Consider the following 18,558-nt stretch of genomic DNA (forward strand, 5'->3'; position numbering starts at 1 on the left):
TATTCGACTCTTTCATTGTCCGTTCCTTTACGCCCCCTGTTGTGGGTCCGTGTCACTACACTTTCACAACAAGTAACATGCAAATACATTATTAAAAAAAATTATACATTGTGATTTCCGGATTTTTTTTTTTTTTTTTTGGATTATGTCTCTCACAGTGGACATGCACCTAAGATGAAAATTTCAGACCCCTCCATGATTTCTAACTTGGAGAATGTGCAAAATCGCGGTGTTCAAATACTTATTTTCCTCACTGTAAATGCAGTCCATTTACCATTTGGTATGGTTGCTTTCCTGTGAAAGTTAGATACAAATAGATGTATCGCAATATGTCCCCTTTACATGTCCTGCACACACACACACACACACACACACACACACACACACACACACCAGTCCTCCTCGAGTCGGGTAATAATAGTGTGGACCATTAATTGTCTGGTGGCTGATGTATCAGTTCTCTGAGTTTCCTTTACGTCCAATATTTCATTAAAATTCAATCATCATCAAATGTCAGAAACTTTACAGCCCAGATGATACGCCGGTGCAGAACTTATCAAATAAATAAATAAATAACACTTTAGTTTAATTAAAATAAAAACTTTATTTTAATTCACATAATGTCATTTAAATTTGTTCTCTCTTTTAAATAACTGGATGTGTAGACTGCAGCAAATCATGCACATTTAATGAAATTGGCTAACAGACTAAAATATTAAATTGCATATTAGATTTGGTCTCTCGCCTTGCTGTTCCTTTTCCACTTGAAAGTATCACATGCTTGCTGTGAAGCATGAGGCAAACACATTCTCACTCTAAAACACAGCCGAGAGTCTTGGAAACAGGATGTGTGTGTGTGTGTGTGTGTGTGTGTGTGTGTGTGTGTGTGTGTGTGTGTGTGTGTGTGTGTGTGTGTGTGTGTGTGTGTGTGTGTGTGTGTGTGTGTGTGTGTGTGTGTGTGTGTGCGCATCTCCACCTTGGTTATATTGCGCTGTATCTGACAGGTACTTTAACAACTGACGTTTACACTGTATATCATGTTACGATCTGACTGCTGCGTGCTCCTTTCTGCTTCAGTGCTTTTTCCAGCGTCGGCGGCGTTTACATCATGCCTGTTAATTAGAAATGACTAATTACTATGTTTATCACATTATGTGTTTAATTGATGTTCAATGCAGACATGGTAAATCCTGCTGTCATTGCAGAAGGGTATGGATTTATAATAGCACAATAATTAATGTTGCCATGTTTGGTGTGGAACATTATTTGAAGGTTTGACACAGCCCGTCTCTTTCTCTGGGTTTTATTTCGGCACATCTTAACACACTTGACACCCATCACCACTTTAACCCAGCTTCACTCGGTTTAGGAAAATATATAAGACTATGTTCGTTTTATCTCCCAAGAACCTCCAAAAGTACATACAGTGACTCCAACCTGGATATTAAGTCAAGCAAGGGCAGTGCACATGAACAAGCATTTCTGTAAATGTGGAGCAGGTAGCTGAGTGGACACAGAGCTGCCTATCTGTAGATCTGTGTTCAAATCCCACTTATGCTGCCTGTGTGTGTCCTTGGACAACACACTTAACCTGTATTGTCTCAGTCCACCCAGCTGTAAATGTGTACCGGCCCTGCCTGGGGAAGTAACCTGCGTCCTGTCCAGGGGGAGTCGTAGACTCTCATCCACTTGAAAGCTACAAAATCTGGAGATGAGTACCAGCACCAGTGGGCCTCAGGGCCTACAGGATATAGGATATATGTGGCCAAAAAAAAAAAAAAAAACAGGAGGCAGAGCTGGAGATGTTGCAATTCTCTTTGGCAGTGACGAGAATGGACAGCTTTAGGAATGAACATATCAGAGGGACAGCTCTGTTTGGACACGAGATCAGAGAGGAGAAATTGAGATGGTTTGGACATGTGCAGAGAACGGACCCAGGGTATATAGGGAGAAGGATGCTGAGGATGGAGCCACCAGGCAGGAGGAGAAGAGAGAGGCCAAAGAGGAGGTTTATGGATGTGTTGAGGGACGACATGCAGGTGGTTGGTGTGACAGAGGAAGATACAGATGACAGGGTGAGATGGAAATGATTGATCTGCTGTGGCGACCCCCAGTGGGAGCAGCTGAAAGAAGAATTTACCAGCAACAACCAGCAGGGTCATTTTTAACAACCATCGGTGGTCATGCTATATGTCTGATCTTCCATTTCACAAAAATGAGGGTTTCTTCTTGTTTATCTTTAGTCTTCCAGTTGCTGGTGACTTAATGTAACTTTTGCACCATCTGCTCTCTTTCATGAAGTCTCCATGGTGGACCACATGTTTTTATAGCTATCTATACTCTAAAATCTTTGAGGCATCCTGCTTAATTTCTGACTAGCGGTGTTGTGTGGAAACTACAATGCTTTTCCCTCAGGTGTGATGTCTTTCACAGTCACAATTTTCAGCTTTTGCAGTCAGCAGAGCTCAGCATAGTTGTCACTTGCATAGGATTACCACAGTGGATCCAATAGAGATCAGCATTTGGTTTTGGCACAAGGCTTATGCCGGCTGTCCTTCCTGACTAGAACTCCAGTTCTACTCCAGATCCTGATGTTCCTAAGCAGTGTTCCAGCCAAGTGCTTATCAAGACCTATTCTCCTTAACTTCAGACACCTGAGGGTCAGGTGTGCACAGAGCTGCATCAAGGACCACTAATTTTAGTTGGTGGGTTAGTTAGTTTGTGTGTGAGCTGAGATGGTACTGCTCTGGGACCCACTGCTCTACAAGGTATATTTGAAGATTATTAAACCCTGTCTTTGGACTGACTGGCAAAAATTACGACTGCAGGAAAAGTATTGTTGACGGTAGAGAAAGATCGCAAGCTGAGATCCTTTCTGGGGCACATAAGACCTTTACTAAGGGAACTACAACCACTACCATTGCAATCTCTCCCCCCCCCCCCCCCCCCCCACACACACACACACACCCCCCCAGGACTAAACCAAACCAACTTTTTTAGGTTCCTTAGATGACCACACAACACAATCAGGATATTCCCAAAAATAAAAACTGGCCTGAAGCCAGTTATCCACGATGGCTGCCAAAATAGGGTTTTTCCACTAAAATGCCTTTAAACAACATATAAACAACTTAAATATCATAGAGATTCAATGATAAGGGTCTATTGGTGGCCATTTTGAATCTTAAACCCATGAATGAATTTAGTCTTCCCATTGAATCTCAGTGATATTTAAGTTGTTTATATGTTGTTTAAAGGTGTTTTAGTGAAAAACTCTATTTTGGTGGCCATCTTGGATGCCATCTTGGATAACCGGCTTGAGGCCAGTTTTTATTTTTGGGAACATCCTGATTGTGTTTTGGGGCCATCTAAGGAACCTAAAAAAGTTGGTTTGGTTTAGTCCTGGGGGAGTACAAAGGTAGTGGTCGTAGCTCCCCTAGTACTTCTGGCCAATTATGAGCTTAAGTAGCATCTGGGGTCTTTATCTCTCAGGCTTACCTGGGTTTGTTTCACAGTAACTATGTCTCTTGTTAACTTAGTAGCAGTTGCCCTGAGTGACTGCATCTGGGTAGCACATCAGGGTCCCTAAGGGTGGTGCAGGGCTGCTGGTGTTGGTGGGTGAGCTGACATTGTGCTACTCTTGGGTCCCACTGCACTGCAAGGTGTCTTTGAAAATTCCCTTTTGCAAAATGGGACCTCTTTAATGTCTTTTTCCCTATTGCATAATTTCATTTTTTTTCTTTCAGTGCCTTTAATCTCTTTCATAATAGCATTTTATTTGATCTTCTTGCTTCCATTGATCGCTGAAGCCTTTCATCGCTGCAGCTTCAGTCCCAAACAAGCCTGTTTCCCAGCTTCCTGTACCCCTGAGTTTATTTTCATGATACATAGCTCTTTGAAAGCTGTATTTGAAAATTTCTATGTGGATAAAGCCATTGTTATTATTACGATCACATAAGCATCTTGATTGTTGCACCATGTCCACAGGTAAAGGAGGTGCATCAGGATACACGGCTGACCCCAGCCAGCTGAAGGGCGAGATGTACCACACAGCACTGAAGAAGAGCTCACAGGGATTTGGATTCACCGTCATTGGAGGTGATCGTACAGATGAATTTCTGCAGGTGAAAAATGTGCTGAGCGATGGCCCTGCCGCCCACGACAACAAGATGGCATCTGGTGAATAAAACCTCTGCAAATGTGTTCTAACTCTATCAAGATGTGACAGAGCAATTAGATTATGTTTGTGGGTACAGCACAGCTCTCTGGGCATCTAATTCCTCATGTCTTACTACAATTTATTTCTCGGCCAGCTTCATTGTCCCAGCAGATACTATAGTACCACCAGTGGTTGGCATAACTAATAGTTACCTTTGATAGCTGCTAATCCACAAGCTGAAAATTTCATTGTCATAACTCTAACTGTTAAACTGTTAAAATATTTTTGCTGAAGCTACCACTAACCTTGAACTTCTTTTTTTATGAATTTAGCTTTGGCTTACTTTTTTTCCTGTGTTTTTTTTTTTTTGGGGGGGGGGGGGGGGGCTTGAAATTCAGAAAAACAGACTTAAAGAGCTGAAATTTTAATATGTTGTAGTGTAAACATTGAGGTTCCCAAACAGGTTTAGCATGCCAAGATCAGATGATGATCAAGATGTACAAAAATAATTGTACCTCTTGTACAGTATTTGTGGTATTTATATTTGTGTATTTATATTTATATTTGCATTTTTTTTTTTTTTACTTTTACTTTTGATACTCTGTGTGCTTGTTACCCTGTGTGCTGCTATACAATGCTGCTGGAACTTAAATTGCCCTGAGGGAGTCTTCCCAAGGGATTAATAAAATTCTGTCTAATCTAATCTAAATGAAATTAAGCAGCAGTTTCCGTTCAATATACAGCGCATCCACAAAGTGTTCACAGGGCTTCACCTTTTCCACATTTTGTTATGTTACAGCCTTATTCCAAAATGGAGCAATTTAATTTTTATTCTTAAAATTCTACTCACAATATCTCATAATGACAACATGAAAAAAGGTTTTTTGGAAAATTTTGCAAATTTACTAAACATAAAAACTAAGAAATCACGCGTACATAAGTATTCACACCGTTTGCTCAATACTTTGTTGATGCACCTTTGGCAGCAATTACAGCCTCAAGTCTTCTTGAATATGATGCCACAAGCTTGGTGCACCTATCTTTGGGCAGTTTGGTCCATTCCTCTTTGCAGCACCTCTCAAGCTCCATCAGGTTGGATGGGAAGTGTCGGTGCACAGACATTTTCAGATCTCTCCAGAGATGTTCAATCAGATTCAGGTCTGGGCTCTGGCAGGGCCACTCAAGGACATTCACAGAGTTGTCCTGAAGCCACTCTTTTCATATCTTGGCTGTGTGCTTAGGGTCACTGTCCTGCTGAAAAATGAATTGTCGCCCCAGTCTGAGGTCAAGAGCGCTCTAAAGCAGGTTTTCATCCAGGATGTCTCTGTACATTGCTGCATTCATCTTTCCCTCAATCCTGACTAGTCTCCCAGTTCCTGCCGCTGAAAAACATCCCCACAGCATGATGCTGCCACCACCATGCTTCACTGTAGGGATGGTGCCTGGTTTCTTTGAAATATGACGCCTGGCATTCACACCACAAAGTTCAGTATTTGTCTCATCAACAGGCTTGTGCAAAATTCCAAATTGAATTGAGAATGTCTCCCAAAATCCAGTTCAGTTCCATGAATTTGAATTGAGGTTGCAAAAAATTGCAATTCAAATTTGAGTTGAAGGAAGTAGAATTGAAATTCCATGAAATTGCAGTTGATAATTTTGGTGTATTCTAGAATCATGCTTTACAGTATAGTCCATATATGACTGTTTTACAATATTTCATGCAAATATTATTACTGTGAACTTCGTGTACACATTATATTTTAATTACAGCAAATGTTTCTCATCGACAATTACGAATAAAAGCATCATCTATAACACACATCATTTATTTTGTTGTATTGTAACTTTTGAAATTATGGAAAACAGTGGGAATGTATTTCATTTCCCAGAATGCTTGACTTCATCCACATATTCAAAATAGTTGTCAAGCCATTTCAGGACATTTGTTTGAAAGCCTCTCTGTTGACCAATTTGATGGTCAGAGCTAGTTTAAAGAAAAAAGTTCCAAATTTTGTGAGAACGGCAACATGGAATGGGATAATAAACCTAAAAGACCATCTGTACTAGGTCATTTTGGTGAGCAAATTCCCACAAGGACACCAGGAAACCATTGAGCCATCTGCAAGTACAACTCTACAAGTAAATTTGACTTTTATTTTGATTGCCTTGCTATTGGTATCAGTGTTGGGATTCTGATTAAAAAAACTAATGTATGAAAATTTACTCACCTCTTGAAACATGTACTGTAACTTATTTCCTCATGCATTAGGACCTTCTCTCTCTTGCCGATAATCACCACACTTAAACTTAAACCCACATGAGCTTCTCACTTTCCAAGCCTTCTTACTCAACCTCGGGATATCTCTCGAAAGCAGAGCACTCCTGTAGACAAAAGTCTGAGCATAGCATTGTGTTTGAATTCAACCTTTTATTGATTCTGTAAAGCTTCTTTGTGACCGTCTCTGTTAAAAGCGCTATATACATAAAATGTAATTGAATTTGTTGTTTATTACTCAAAAGCCTCCCACATTCAAATTACCATCAGGTGAAATCAGATATAATTAAGCAACTGGAAGGCAGAGAATCCAGAAGTCTTCAGATACAGTGTGACAACCAGAAATATGTCGTCTCAATGATAAAACCTTTAAGGAACTTATGACAATCAGATGCAACAATGTTACCCTATAAATTAAGAACTGTAATAAATCATTATTACATTTACCACAATTTTGTGTTATTTGTTAATTTATAAATAAAAAGAATAGTACACATTACTCAACATGGAGGGAATTTGTGTTTAATTTTAGTGTTTGTAAAGTGTTTTTAGTATTTAAGCCAAAACCTTTGTTAAATGTGAGAAATTCTTCTTGTTACTTGGCTATAAGGAATGTCTCTGAATTGCAATGAATTTAATTCCACTTCCTGTAATTCCAATTAAAATTCCAGTTCAACATCTTGTGGGGTGGAGCCAGTTCAATTCAAATTCCAATTTATCAAATGAGTAGAATTGAAATTCTAAATCCAGAATTTTGCACAAGCCTGCTCATCAGACTAGCAAATTTTGTTTCTCATGGTCTGAGAGTCCTTCAGGTGTCTTTTGGCAAACTCCAGGTGGGCTGCCATGTGCCTTTTACTAAGGAGTGGCTTCCGTCTGGCCACTCTACCATACAGGCCTGATTGGTGGATTGCTGCAGAGATGGCTGTGCTTCTGGAATGTTCTCCTCTCGCCACAGAGGAATGCTGGAGCTCTGACAGAGTGGCCATGAGGTTCTTGATCACCTCCCTGATTAAGGCCCTTCTCCCCCGATCGCTCAGTTTAGACGGGCGGCCAGCTCTAGGAAGAGTCCTGGTGGATCTGAACTTCTTCCATTTATCGATGTTGGTGACCACTGTGCTCATTGGGACCTTCAAAGCAACAGAAATGTTTCTTTACCCTTCCCCAGATTTGTACCTTGAGACAGTCCTGTCTCAGAGGTCTACAGACAATTCCTTTGACTTCATGCTTGGTTTGTGCTCTGACATGCACTGTCAACTGTGGGACCTTATATGTAGACAGGTGTGTGTCTTTCCAAATCATGTTCAATCAATTGAATTTACTCCAAGTGGGCTCTAATTAAGCTGTAGAATCAGTAGGTACCTGAGCTCAATTTTGAGCTTCACAGCAAAGGCTGTGAATACTTATGTATTTATAAAAGTAAGTCCCTTCGGCTGCTCCCTTGTTTGCACTCGGGGCCGCCACAGCAGAGTCAAGGTGGATCTGCATGTTGAATTGGCACAAGTTTTATGCCAGATGCCCTTCCTGACACAACTCCACATTACATGGAGAAATGTGGCAGGGGCGGGATTTGAACCGGGAACCTTCCACACTGAAACCAAGTACACTAACCACTTGTCCACCACCCCTGCTCACTTATGTACATGTGATTTCTTTTTTTTTTTTAATGAATTTGTAAAAATCTAAAGATAAAAACTTTTTTCACATTGTCATTATGGGGTATTGTGTGTAGAAATTTGAGGAAAAAATGAATTTCATCCATTTTGGAATAAGGCTGTAACATGACAAAATGTGGAAAAAGTGAATCGCTGTGAATACTTTGCAGATGCACTGTACAATTTATTGACAGTGCAGAAAGTATTGAACAAAAAAGAAACTTAAGAAAATAATTTTCATAATGTAGTTCATGCATTTACTCTGGCTTGACCTCGTGCTCCATCTCACGGAGGTGATGCTTGTTGCTTTCACATGACTTGTCAATTTCGCATCTTGACTTTGTGTATAATCTGCAACAGAAACAAACATGTATGATTTTAGGATTTACAAATGTTTTTGACTGTTAAAAGTTCTTTTTTTAAAAAAAAAAAGGTGCCTGACTTACAATCCACTTATGGTTTTCAAAGTTAACTGAAAAATGAATCTGCTAACAAAAAAAGTTAGCTTTTGCCAAGTAGCTGTTAGCTGATGAGCCAAACTGTGCACACCACCGAGCGAGCATCTTGATCTGTGAGTAGAAATAAGCAATCACTCCTCCAGGTCAAGTGTTATGGTCAATAATCAGTTCTGGCATGTGCATCAATCAATCAATCAATTTTTTTTTTATATAGCGCCAAATCACAACAAACAGTTGCCCCAAGGCGCTTTATATTGTAAGGCAAGGCCATACAATAATTATGTAAAACCCCAACAGTCAAAACAACCCCCTGTGAGCAAGCACTTGGCTACAGTGGGAAGGAAAAACTCCCTTTTAACAGGAAGAAACCTCCAGCAGAACCAGGCTCAGGGAGGGGCAGTCTTCTGCTGGGACTGGTTGGGGCTGAGGGAGAGAACCAGGAAAAAGACATGCTGTGGAGGGGAGCAGAGATCGATCACTAATGATTAAAAGCAGAGTGGTGCATACAGAGCAAAAAGAGAAAGAAACAGTGCATCATGGGAACCCCCCAGCAGTCTACGTCTATAGCAGCATAACTAAGGGATGGTTCAGGGTCACCCGATCCAGCCCTAACTATAAGCTTTAGCAAAAAGGAAAGTTTTAAGCCTAATCGTAAAAGTAGAGAGGGTGTCTGTCTCCCTGATCTGAATTGGGAGCTGGTTCCACAGGAGAGGAGCCTGAAAGCTGAAGGTTCTGCCTCCCATTCTACTCTTACAAACCCTAGGAACTACAAGTAAGCCTGCAGTCTGAGAGCGAAGCGCTCTATTGGGGTGATATGGTACTACGAGGTCCCTAAGATAAGATGGGACCTGATTATTCAAAACCTTATAAGTAAGAAGAAGAATTTTAAATTCTATTCTAGAATTAACAGGAAGCCAATGAAGAGAGGCCAATATGGGTGAGATATGCTCTCTCCTTCTAGTCCCCGTTAGTACTCTAGCTGCAGCATTTTGAATTAACTGAAGGCTTTTTAGGGAACTTTTAGGACAACCTGATAATAATGAATTACTATAGTCCAGCCTAGAGGAAATAAATGCATGAATTAGTTTTTCAACATCACTCTGATACAAGACCTTTCTAATTTTAGAGATATTGCGTAAATGCAAAAAAGCAGTCCTACATATTTGTTTAATATGCGCTTTGAATGACATATCCTGATCAAAAATGACTCCAAGATTTCTCACAGTGTGTTATGTATTGGACGCAGCCCGGAGAACCGACCAGCATTTGAAGGACCCAGTATGAAATAAGCAGAGCACGGTACAAAGGATAACAAAATTTAATTACATAACAGTGAGGTGGAAAATACGAACAAATAAGTGCGCAGTCTGGGAGGTGGAATTGCGGTGTGCTCCCAGCAGCACTAACGGTCCGGAGCCAGAAACTGTTCGGACCCAAGGACCCCGCCGACACCCCCCAGGTGGCCGCGACAAACCGAGTCTGTGAAAGAAGAAACCATCATGTGAGTCCACACTCCACACACAGAGAGACCACTCAAAGGTGTACATAAACAGCAAACACTTCCTGGCTTAATTACTAATCAGCTTCCCACCCTGCAGGCATGGAACACCCTGTTCACAAACTTAACTGCAGTGGAAGCTGATTAAACGACTAACATAACAGCTCAATATAATAAGGTGTGAGGGACACCACATTTACTGACTGTACAAATGTTAGTCACAAAAACCTAACGTACCTCAGGAAGTGTGCTGACGAGCGTGAGACCTCACCCCCTCCTCTTTCACAGACCATGCATCAAACCTGGACGTTCTCTGCATCCACTGATGATGAGATGGCTCTCGAGACGACGATCTCACCCGTCTGGTCACAAGGTCGAGTCTCTGGCAAATACACACTGTGTACTCCAGACTTAAATGCCACCATGCTCCAATCCGTGTAGATGCACCACAGCTGTGAGTCCTGACGAGCTGCACTTGATCAGCCTCAGGTGATCAGGGTGAGGTCCTGAAAACTCAGCCACACAGCCACTCAGTCCTAAACGCGTACCACCTGGAAGGAAAAACAAAAGACAGCACAGAAGACAGAAACAAAAGGCAGCCAGGCCCCCCAGCCACAATACAGTGTTACTAGAGGTCAGGGTAATGCCATCCAGAGTAAGGATCTGGTTAGACACCATGTTTCTAAGATTTGTGGGGCCAAGTACAATAACGTCAGTTTTATCTGAGTTTAAAAGCAGGAAATTAGAGGTCATCCATGTCTTTATGTCTGTAAGACAATCCTGCAGTTTAGCTAATTGGTGTGTGTCCTCTGGCTTCATGGATAGATAAAGCTGGGTATCATCTGCGTAACAATGAAAATTTAAGCAATACCGTCTAATAATACTGCCTAAGGGAAGCATGTATAAAGTGAATAAAATTGGTCCTAGCACAGAACCTTGTGGAACTCCATAATTAACTTTAGTCTGTGAAGAAGATTCCCCATTTACATGAACAAATTGTAATCTATTAGACAAATATGATTCAAACCACCGCAGCGCAGTGCCTTTAATACCTATGGCATGCTCTAATCTCTGTAATAAAATTTATGGTCAACAGTATCAAAAGCAGCACTGAGGTCTAACAGAACAAGCACAGAGATGAGTCCACTGTCCGAAGCCATAAGAAGATCATTTGTAACCTTCACTAATGCTGTTTCTGTACTATGATGAATTCTAAAACCTGACTGAAACTCTTCAAATAGACCATTCCTCTGCAGATGATCAGTTAGCTGTTTTACAACTACCCTTTCAAGAATTTTTGAGAGAAAAGGAAGGTTGGAGATTGGCCTATAATTAGCTAAGATAGCTGGGTCAAGTGATGGCTTTTTAAGTAATGGTTTAATTACTGCCACCTTAAAAGCCTGTGGTACATAGGCAACTAACAAAGATAGATTGATCATATTTAAGATTGAAGCATTAAATAATGGTAGGGCTTCCTTGAGCAGCCTGGTAGGAATGGGGTCTAATAAACATGTTGATGGTTTGGATGAAGTAACTAATGAAAATAACTCAGACAGAACAATCGGAGAGAAAGAGTCTAACCAAATACCGGCATCACTGAAAGCAGCCAAAGATAACGATACGTCTTTGGGATGGTTATGAGTAATTTTTTCTCTAATAGTTAAAATTTTGTTAGCAAAGAAAGTCATGAAGTCATTACTAGTTAAAGTTAATGGAATACTCAGCTCAATAGAGCTCTGACTCTTTGTCAGCCTGGCTACAGTGCTGAAAAGAAACCTGGGGTTGTTCTTATTTTCTTCAATTAGTGATGAGTAGAAAGATGTCCTAGCTTTACGGAGGGCTTTTTATAGAGCAACAGACTCTTTTTCCAGGCTAAGTGAAGATCTTCTAAATTAGTGAGACGCCATTTCCTCTCCAACTTACGGGTTATCTGCTTTAAGCTACGAGTTTATGAGTTATACCACGGAGTCAGGCACTTCTGATTTAAAGCTCTCTTTTTCAGAGGAGCTACAGCATCCAAAGTTGTCTTCAATGAGGATGTAAAACTACTGACGAGATACTCTATCTCACTTACAGAGTTTAGGTAGCTACTCTGCACTGTGTTGGTATATGGCATTAGAGAACATAAAGAAGGAATCATATCCTTAAACCTAGTTACAGCGCTTTCTGAAAGACTTCTAGTGTAATGAAACTTATTCCCCACTGCTGGGTAGTCCATCAGAGTAAATGTAAATGTTATTAAGAAATGATCAGACAGAAGGGAGTTTTCAGGGAATACTGTTAAGTCTTCTATTTCCATACCATAAGTCAGAACAAGATCTAAGATATGATTAAAGTGGTGGGTGGACTCATTTACATTTTGAGCAAAGCCAATAGAGTCTAATAATAGATTAAATGCAGTGTTGAGGCTGTCATTCTCAGCATCTGTGTGGATGTTAAAAACCCACTATAATTATCTTATCTGAGCTAAGCACTAAGTCAGACAAAAGGTCTGAAAATTCACAGAGAAACTCACAGTAACGACCAGGTGGACGATAGATAATAACAAATAAAACTGGTTTTTGGGACTTCCAGTTTGGATGGACAAGACTAAGAGTCAAGCTTTCAAATGAATTAAAGCTCTGTCTGGGTTTTTGATTAATTAATAAGCTGGAATGGAAGATTGCTGCTAATCCTCCTCCCCGGCCCGTGCTACGAGCATTCTGACAGTTAGTGTGACTCGGGGGTGTTGACTCATTTAAACTAACATATTCATCCTGCTGTAACCAGGTTTCTGTAAGGCAGAATAAATCAATATGTTGATCAATTATTATATCATTTACCAACAGGGACTTAGAAGAGAGAGACCTAATGTTTAATAGACCACATTTAACTGTTTTAGTCTGTGGTGCAGTTGAAGGTGCTATATTATTTTTTCTTTTTTAATTTTTATGCTTAAATAGATTTTTGCTGGTTATTGGTGGTCTGGGAGCAGACACCGTCTCTACGGGGATGGGGTAATGAGGGGATGGCAGGGGGAGAGAAGCTGCAGAGAGGTGTGTAAGACTACAACTCTGCTTCCTGGTCCCAACCCTGGATAGTCACGGTTTGGAGGATTTAAGAAAATTGGCCAGATTTCTAGAAATGAGAGCTGCTCCATCCAAAGTGGGATGGATGCCGTCTCTCCTAACAAGACCAGGTTTTCCCCAGAAGCTTTGCCAATTATGTATGAAGCCCACCTCATTTTTTGCATTAACATTTAACATCTTTGTTTTGGGATCATTTGTCCTTGTTAGCTGCTGCTGGTGACATAAACCAGCTCTGTACATCTGGATAACAAAGGCTGTGTGTGGTGCTCAGGTCTGAGTGAGAGGGCCTTGAGTAAAGTAGGATAGAATGGTTGACTGAAGATGAAAGAAAAGTGATGACACACCACCACGGACCATTGTAATTGAAAATATGAGAGCAACAAAGGGGAAAGAGACATTTCAGAAGAAAGATCCTTCCAACAATGGATGGAAAAAGTGCTTTCAGGAGAAATGTACAGATGTAATGTGTACATACAGTAACAGAGGAGATACTCTTCTGTTACTCATTTTCCTTTCTCATTCCATCTCAGGGGATGTGATTGTGGAGATCAACGGGATGTGTGTTCTGGGAAAAACCCATCCAGAGGTGGTTCAGATGTTCCAAAACATTCCCATCAACCAGTATGTGGACATGGTTCTTTGTCGTGGCTACCCACTTCCTCCAGACGTGGATCTCAACAGCGATGACCCTCTGCCACCTCCACCGCCTCCGCCAGCCGCCCCACCCCAGCAGGCTTTGCACGGGGGAGAAGTTGTGACTGCTGTACCCCTCATCAACGGACAACCCCTGCTGGTGAAAGGCGACGTTCTTCATGGCTCTTCACAAGAGCTCCACTACGTCACTACAGATGCCAGCGGTCGGCCTGTTGTAGCAGCTTTGCCCAACGGGAGGCAAGGGGAGCGGGTCGAGGTGGCCACAGGGATGCTGCAGCCGGAGCTGGTGAGCGTGCCACTGGTTAAGGGTCCTGGAGGATTCGGGTTCGCCATTGCAGACTGTCCACTGGGCCAGAAGGTTAAGATGATCTTGGATGCCCAGTGGTGCCGTGGGCTGCTTAAAGGAGATGTAATTAAAGAGATAAACAGGCAAAATGTCCAAACACTGAGCCACACCCAAGTGGTGGACATCCTCAAAGACCTTCCTGTGGGCAGCGAGGTCACTGTGCTCGTCTTGAGAGGTGGTAAGAGACTGAAAATCGCTCAATCCTCAACATCTTTGTATATCTGTCTCCCTCTCATATCAAATCTTCTATATTTTTGTAGTTTTATTGTCCTATTAAGAGGGTGTAATTAATAATTTTTAAATGTATCAACTGGTTTAAATCAGTGTTGTAGTTAAGGCCTCTGACTCTTAAGCCCAAGGCATAAATAAAGGTGGAAACCAAATTAGAATGTATCAAACAAAAGGAGAGGTTCACACAAATAGACAAAGAACAGGAATTTTGTATTTTAAACATTAGATATTATGAAAGTCACTGTTGACTATCTTCCTTTCAGATTATAAATACCCCAATTTCAGTTTATAATGTTGCCAGTTGTATGTTTAAATCTGTGTGAACGGTTTGTAATTTTAATCTATGTATGGATTCTTCCAAGGCAAAATTACATCAAACATTTCTTCCTGAAAGCAAATCTTCTTCCCTGTTTCACAAGCCTTTAAATAATTGCTGCTACATCAGTTCCATGTGCCTTGAAAATGCCTTGAGTTTTCTTGAGATGACCAACACTTTGAACCCTCAAGGCCAAATCATCCAAGGCCAAAGCCAAATCATCCAAAGTCAAAGCTAGGGCAAGGTCAAATCTTCCAAGGTCAAATTTTCCAAACTCGAGGCATCCAAAGTCGAGGCTCAGTCATTCATGGTCAAGACTAAACTATCCAAGGCCAAGGCAGAAAACATCAAATCCAAATCATCCAATGTCATTACCCAAGGTCAAAGACAAATAATCCAAAGTCAAGGTTAAAACAAGAGGGCCACCCAAATTTCACTAAACTTACAAAATTTAGTTTTTACTAAGATCCAAGCATTATAATATAGGTTTATTTTCAAAACGTCTTGTAAAATTACAGCTAATTTTAATTAAGAGAATATATTTATCGGGGGGGGGGGGGGATTCCGTAATGAATATTTTATTTACCTTTTACAGGAGGGCGTGCGTGTGCACATGCACAGAGATTCAATGATAAGGGTCTATTGGTGGCCATTTTGGACGCTATTTGGAATCTTAAACCCATGAATGAATTTAGTTTATTCACAAATGAGTTTGCTGTGACCTGCAATGGTCTTCCCATTGAATCTCTGCGATATTTAAGTTGTTTATATGTTGTTTAAAGGTGTTTTAGTGAAAAACCCTATTTTGGCAGCCATCTGGGATGCCATCTTGGATAATTGACTTGAGGCCAGTTTTTATTTTTGGGAACATCCTGATTGTGTTTTGGGGTCATCTAAGGAACCTAAAAAAGTTGGTTTGGTTTAGTCCTGGGGGGGTGCAAAGGTTGTGGTTGTAGTTCCCCTAGTACATGTGATCTATGACATCATTGTCATCGACTGTACTGGTCTCAAGTAGTTCAAGGTTGTCTGTTCTTTTGAAAATTATATAAAATTATATATAAATTTGATATAAATATAAAATTATATTGTGCCAAAGAAAAATCTTTTTAATGCCTTAAATCTTAAAAAGCTTAGTGGCCCTATACTTTTAAGGCAACAAAGGCAAATCCTCTAAGGCCAAGAAATCCAAGGTCAAAGCCAGTAGGTCAAATACCAAGGCCAAAGGCTGGAACTAAATTGACATTAAGATGCTTTAAGGCCAAGGACAAGTATCAAGTGTCTACAACACTATAGTTTAAATCCATTTGAAAGCATGATTAAAGCTACTGTAAAGCATTTTGTCAGTTTAAAGCTATTTTCAATTAGTTAAAAATGCAATAATGCAGTTTTAATCCATTTAAAACACATTGATTCATAGCTATCCTTTGAGTTTAGTGATTTCTAATCATCAACATGAGAATTGTAAAAGAAGAAATGTTGAAGATTTGTTATTTTATTGTCTCTGACAAATGGCCAATGGATTATTAAAATGCTGACCGTTTCTTTTCCTATCAGTTAATAATTTCAGTGCGTGATATAATTTGGAATCCCTGTTAATGCAATTTTAACAGTGGCCATGCGAGGGGAGGTGAGCGTGTTCATACTGACAGGAGGTGAGGCGCTGACGGGATGCATACAGCAGCTGTTCATTTGTAGGTGACACCACTTTGCCTGCACTCCTTTATGAGGTCACCACTTTGGGTTCTGCTGCCTTTTAAGGCGTATAGGTCCACCTGCACCTCTGTTGCTGCTAATCAGACTCCATACTGTAGTTTGCTTCTTTTTTTTTGCACACGATGATCAGCAGCATCTTTCCTCCTGTGAGTCTCCACAACACCCCCACTTCTGTTTACTTGCACACAGGCGTAATGCAGCGTGTTACAAGTTTAAGAGCAGGAATTACATAAGAGTGGGGATGTGCCTGACTCTGAGGAGGAGGGAGGATGAGGGTAGACACCCTTCACATTTCTCTGACATCCATCTCCAGCTGCCTGAGGGATGCGCTGTGCAAGTTGATGAGTCCTGGATCGGCTTTGATCATCAGCAGAGCGTTGGGTATTTCCGCCTCTGAGTCCTCAGTCCCTTAAAGAGCTTGGGGTAAATGGTTGGAGAAGGAAGGTCCCCAGGGGCCACCTCCTCATAGACATGCCCCCGACTTCCTCTGTACTCTTCCAAACACCCACCCTACTCACCCTTATGGCTATGCTGCCATCACTGCACCCTCCTGCAGTCATGCACTGTGTGAATCCAAGCAACTCACCATCACCCATCCTACATTAGACCCACAGTCCCACCTTTTTTAATAGTTAGACCGACTGCTATACTATCCATAATAACATTTTACATGGCTACAAATGCATCCTTCATTGTCACGGTGGGATGAGGTCAGGTCAGGTCTAGGAGCATACGGCAGTGTCGTGCATTGCCACATCCACCACACCACAGAACCACCTCGGTTCCAGTATAGAAACCACTCAGGCACCATCCGTGATCTGCAGCAGGTGAAACGTGGGCATCTTCTTGGCCTTTTTCCCTTTGAACCTGCACGAAGAGAAAAAGGCGTTGTGTGGCCAAAAGGTTTTAGTCACACAATAAATGTATTGTACATCACTATCATGTGAATCTCCTGACGTTAAAATGACTTGCGGTCATTTTAACCTTCACTGGACGAGAGACCTTAGCATGGTCGTTGAGGCCTGTCTGTGTCGGTGAGTAATTAACAGGTGGAATAGCGGAACAATAAGAAGAGGTAGGGGATGGAAGAAGCGTATGAGCAACTATGATTGAGGTGTGGATGTGGCACATTTCTCTCTCTTTTTTGTGCTTTTGATGGTTCTGATCTTGAAGTAGACCATTTGCAGTGAAGCAGAAAAACACTGCTAACGTCACACTCCATTAAGCCGACATCAGGCCGCGTGCTGGTCCAGCCCCACAGGGCCGTGGGCTCCGGAGGACTGTTTGTTAATCCAGTTAATGCGGTGGTGGGGGTTGTGTAAGAAATGATCTGTAGGGAGCAATCTGTGTGCCGGAGACAGAACATGTGGGTGTGCATGAATCTTTAACACTCTCACCTTCTTCCTCAGTGGATTCCACTGTGTAGTCAGCACTGTAATTTGTGTTTAATCACACAGGGATGTGTACTGGATTGGACTGGTACCCTCCGGAGCTCTCTGGTGTATTTTTATGTCCATTGTTGGTGCTCTCTGTCAGAGAGGCAGCGCCATCTGGTGGATAGTGTTTCGGTGGCATGTCTGACCATATTGTTGTCGTATGTCTGTCCATAGGTCAAACGTCCCCTGTGAAGTCTCTAAAGCCTGTAAGTACAAACGTATCTCTGCATATTTTCTCGTTACTCTTCCCCCACGGGGGGTCGCATCGCTCAGTTTAATTTGAAAGGTTTTCATCCTTCAGCTTCACCATTTAAGTCTCTGTTGCACTGAATTAAATGATAGCAATAAATTTGAATATTGACCATGTTTCTGGGGGCCTCCTTTTGTTTGCTGTGTAAAAAGCTCTTAATTGCTTCCTTTCGGTATTTGCATCCTTCAGGTCATTGTCAGGGGATTGCAGTGGTAATGATGCATGGATGAGCCTTTTTAGATGTGACTGCATTATTAGAACAATAGTTTTAGATAAAGAAGTTGTCCTTTCAGCCTGAACAGGCCTGTCACAGCATTTTCCCTGTGTGTCTTAAATTACATTCAAATCCCTTTGCTTAGCCTTCAGAACTGTTGGGGAAAGGAGGTACTAAAATGGCCTTTATTGCTTTTGGTAATCTGTCAAAATTAGATCGTCAGCCTTGGGTAATGAGGTGTGGAGCCTGACAAAGTTGGAAATGTCCTTCATGGGTAATGACTAA

At 41.3% G+C, this 18,558-nt stretch overlaps 1 protein-coding gene across 4 annotated transcripts in view; it reads left to right on the forward strand.

Annotated features, from left to right (window-relative positions):
* The window catches only part of LOC117506338 (membrane-associated guanylate kinase, WW and PDZ domain-containing protein 3), a 463,321-nt gene that overhangs the window by 415,268 nt on the left and 29,495 nt on the right, over positions 1-18,558 (forward strand). For all 4 annotated transcript variants that reach the window (XM_034165832.1, XM_034165831.1, XM_034165830.1 and 1 more), the window contains exons 9-11: positions 3,988-4,179; positions 13,644-14,291; positions 17,984-18,015. In XM_034165832.1, coding sequence (XP_034021723.1) covers positions 3,988-4,179; positions 13,644-14,291; positions 17,984-18,015 — 872 coding nt within the window. The remainder of the gene's footprint in view (positions 1-3,987; positions 4,180-13,643; positions 14,292-17,983; positions 18,016-18,558) is intronic.

This window comes from Thalassophryne amazonica, chromosome 3 (genome assembly GCF_902500255.1).
Source record: "Thalassophryne amazonica chromosome 3, fThaAma1.1, whole genome shotgun sequence".
NCBI classification, from domain to species: domain Eukaryota; kingdom Metazoa; phylum Chordata; class Actinopteri; order Batrachoidiformes; family Batrachoididae; genus Thalassophryne; species Thalassophryne amazonica.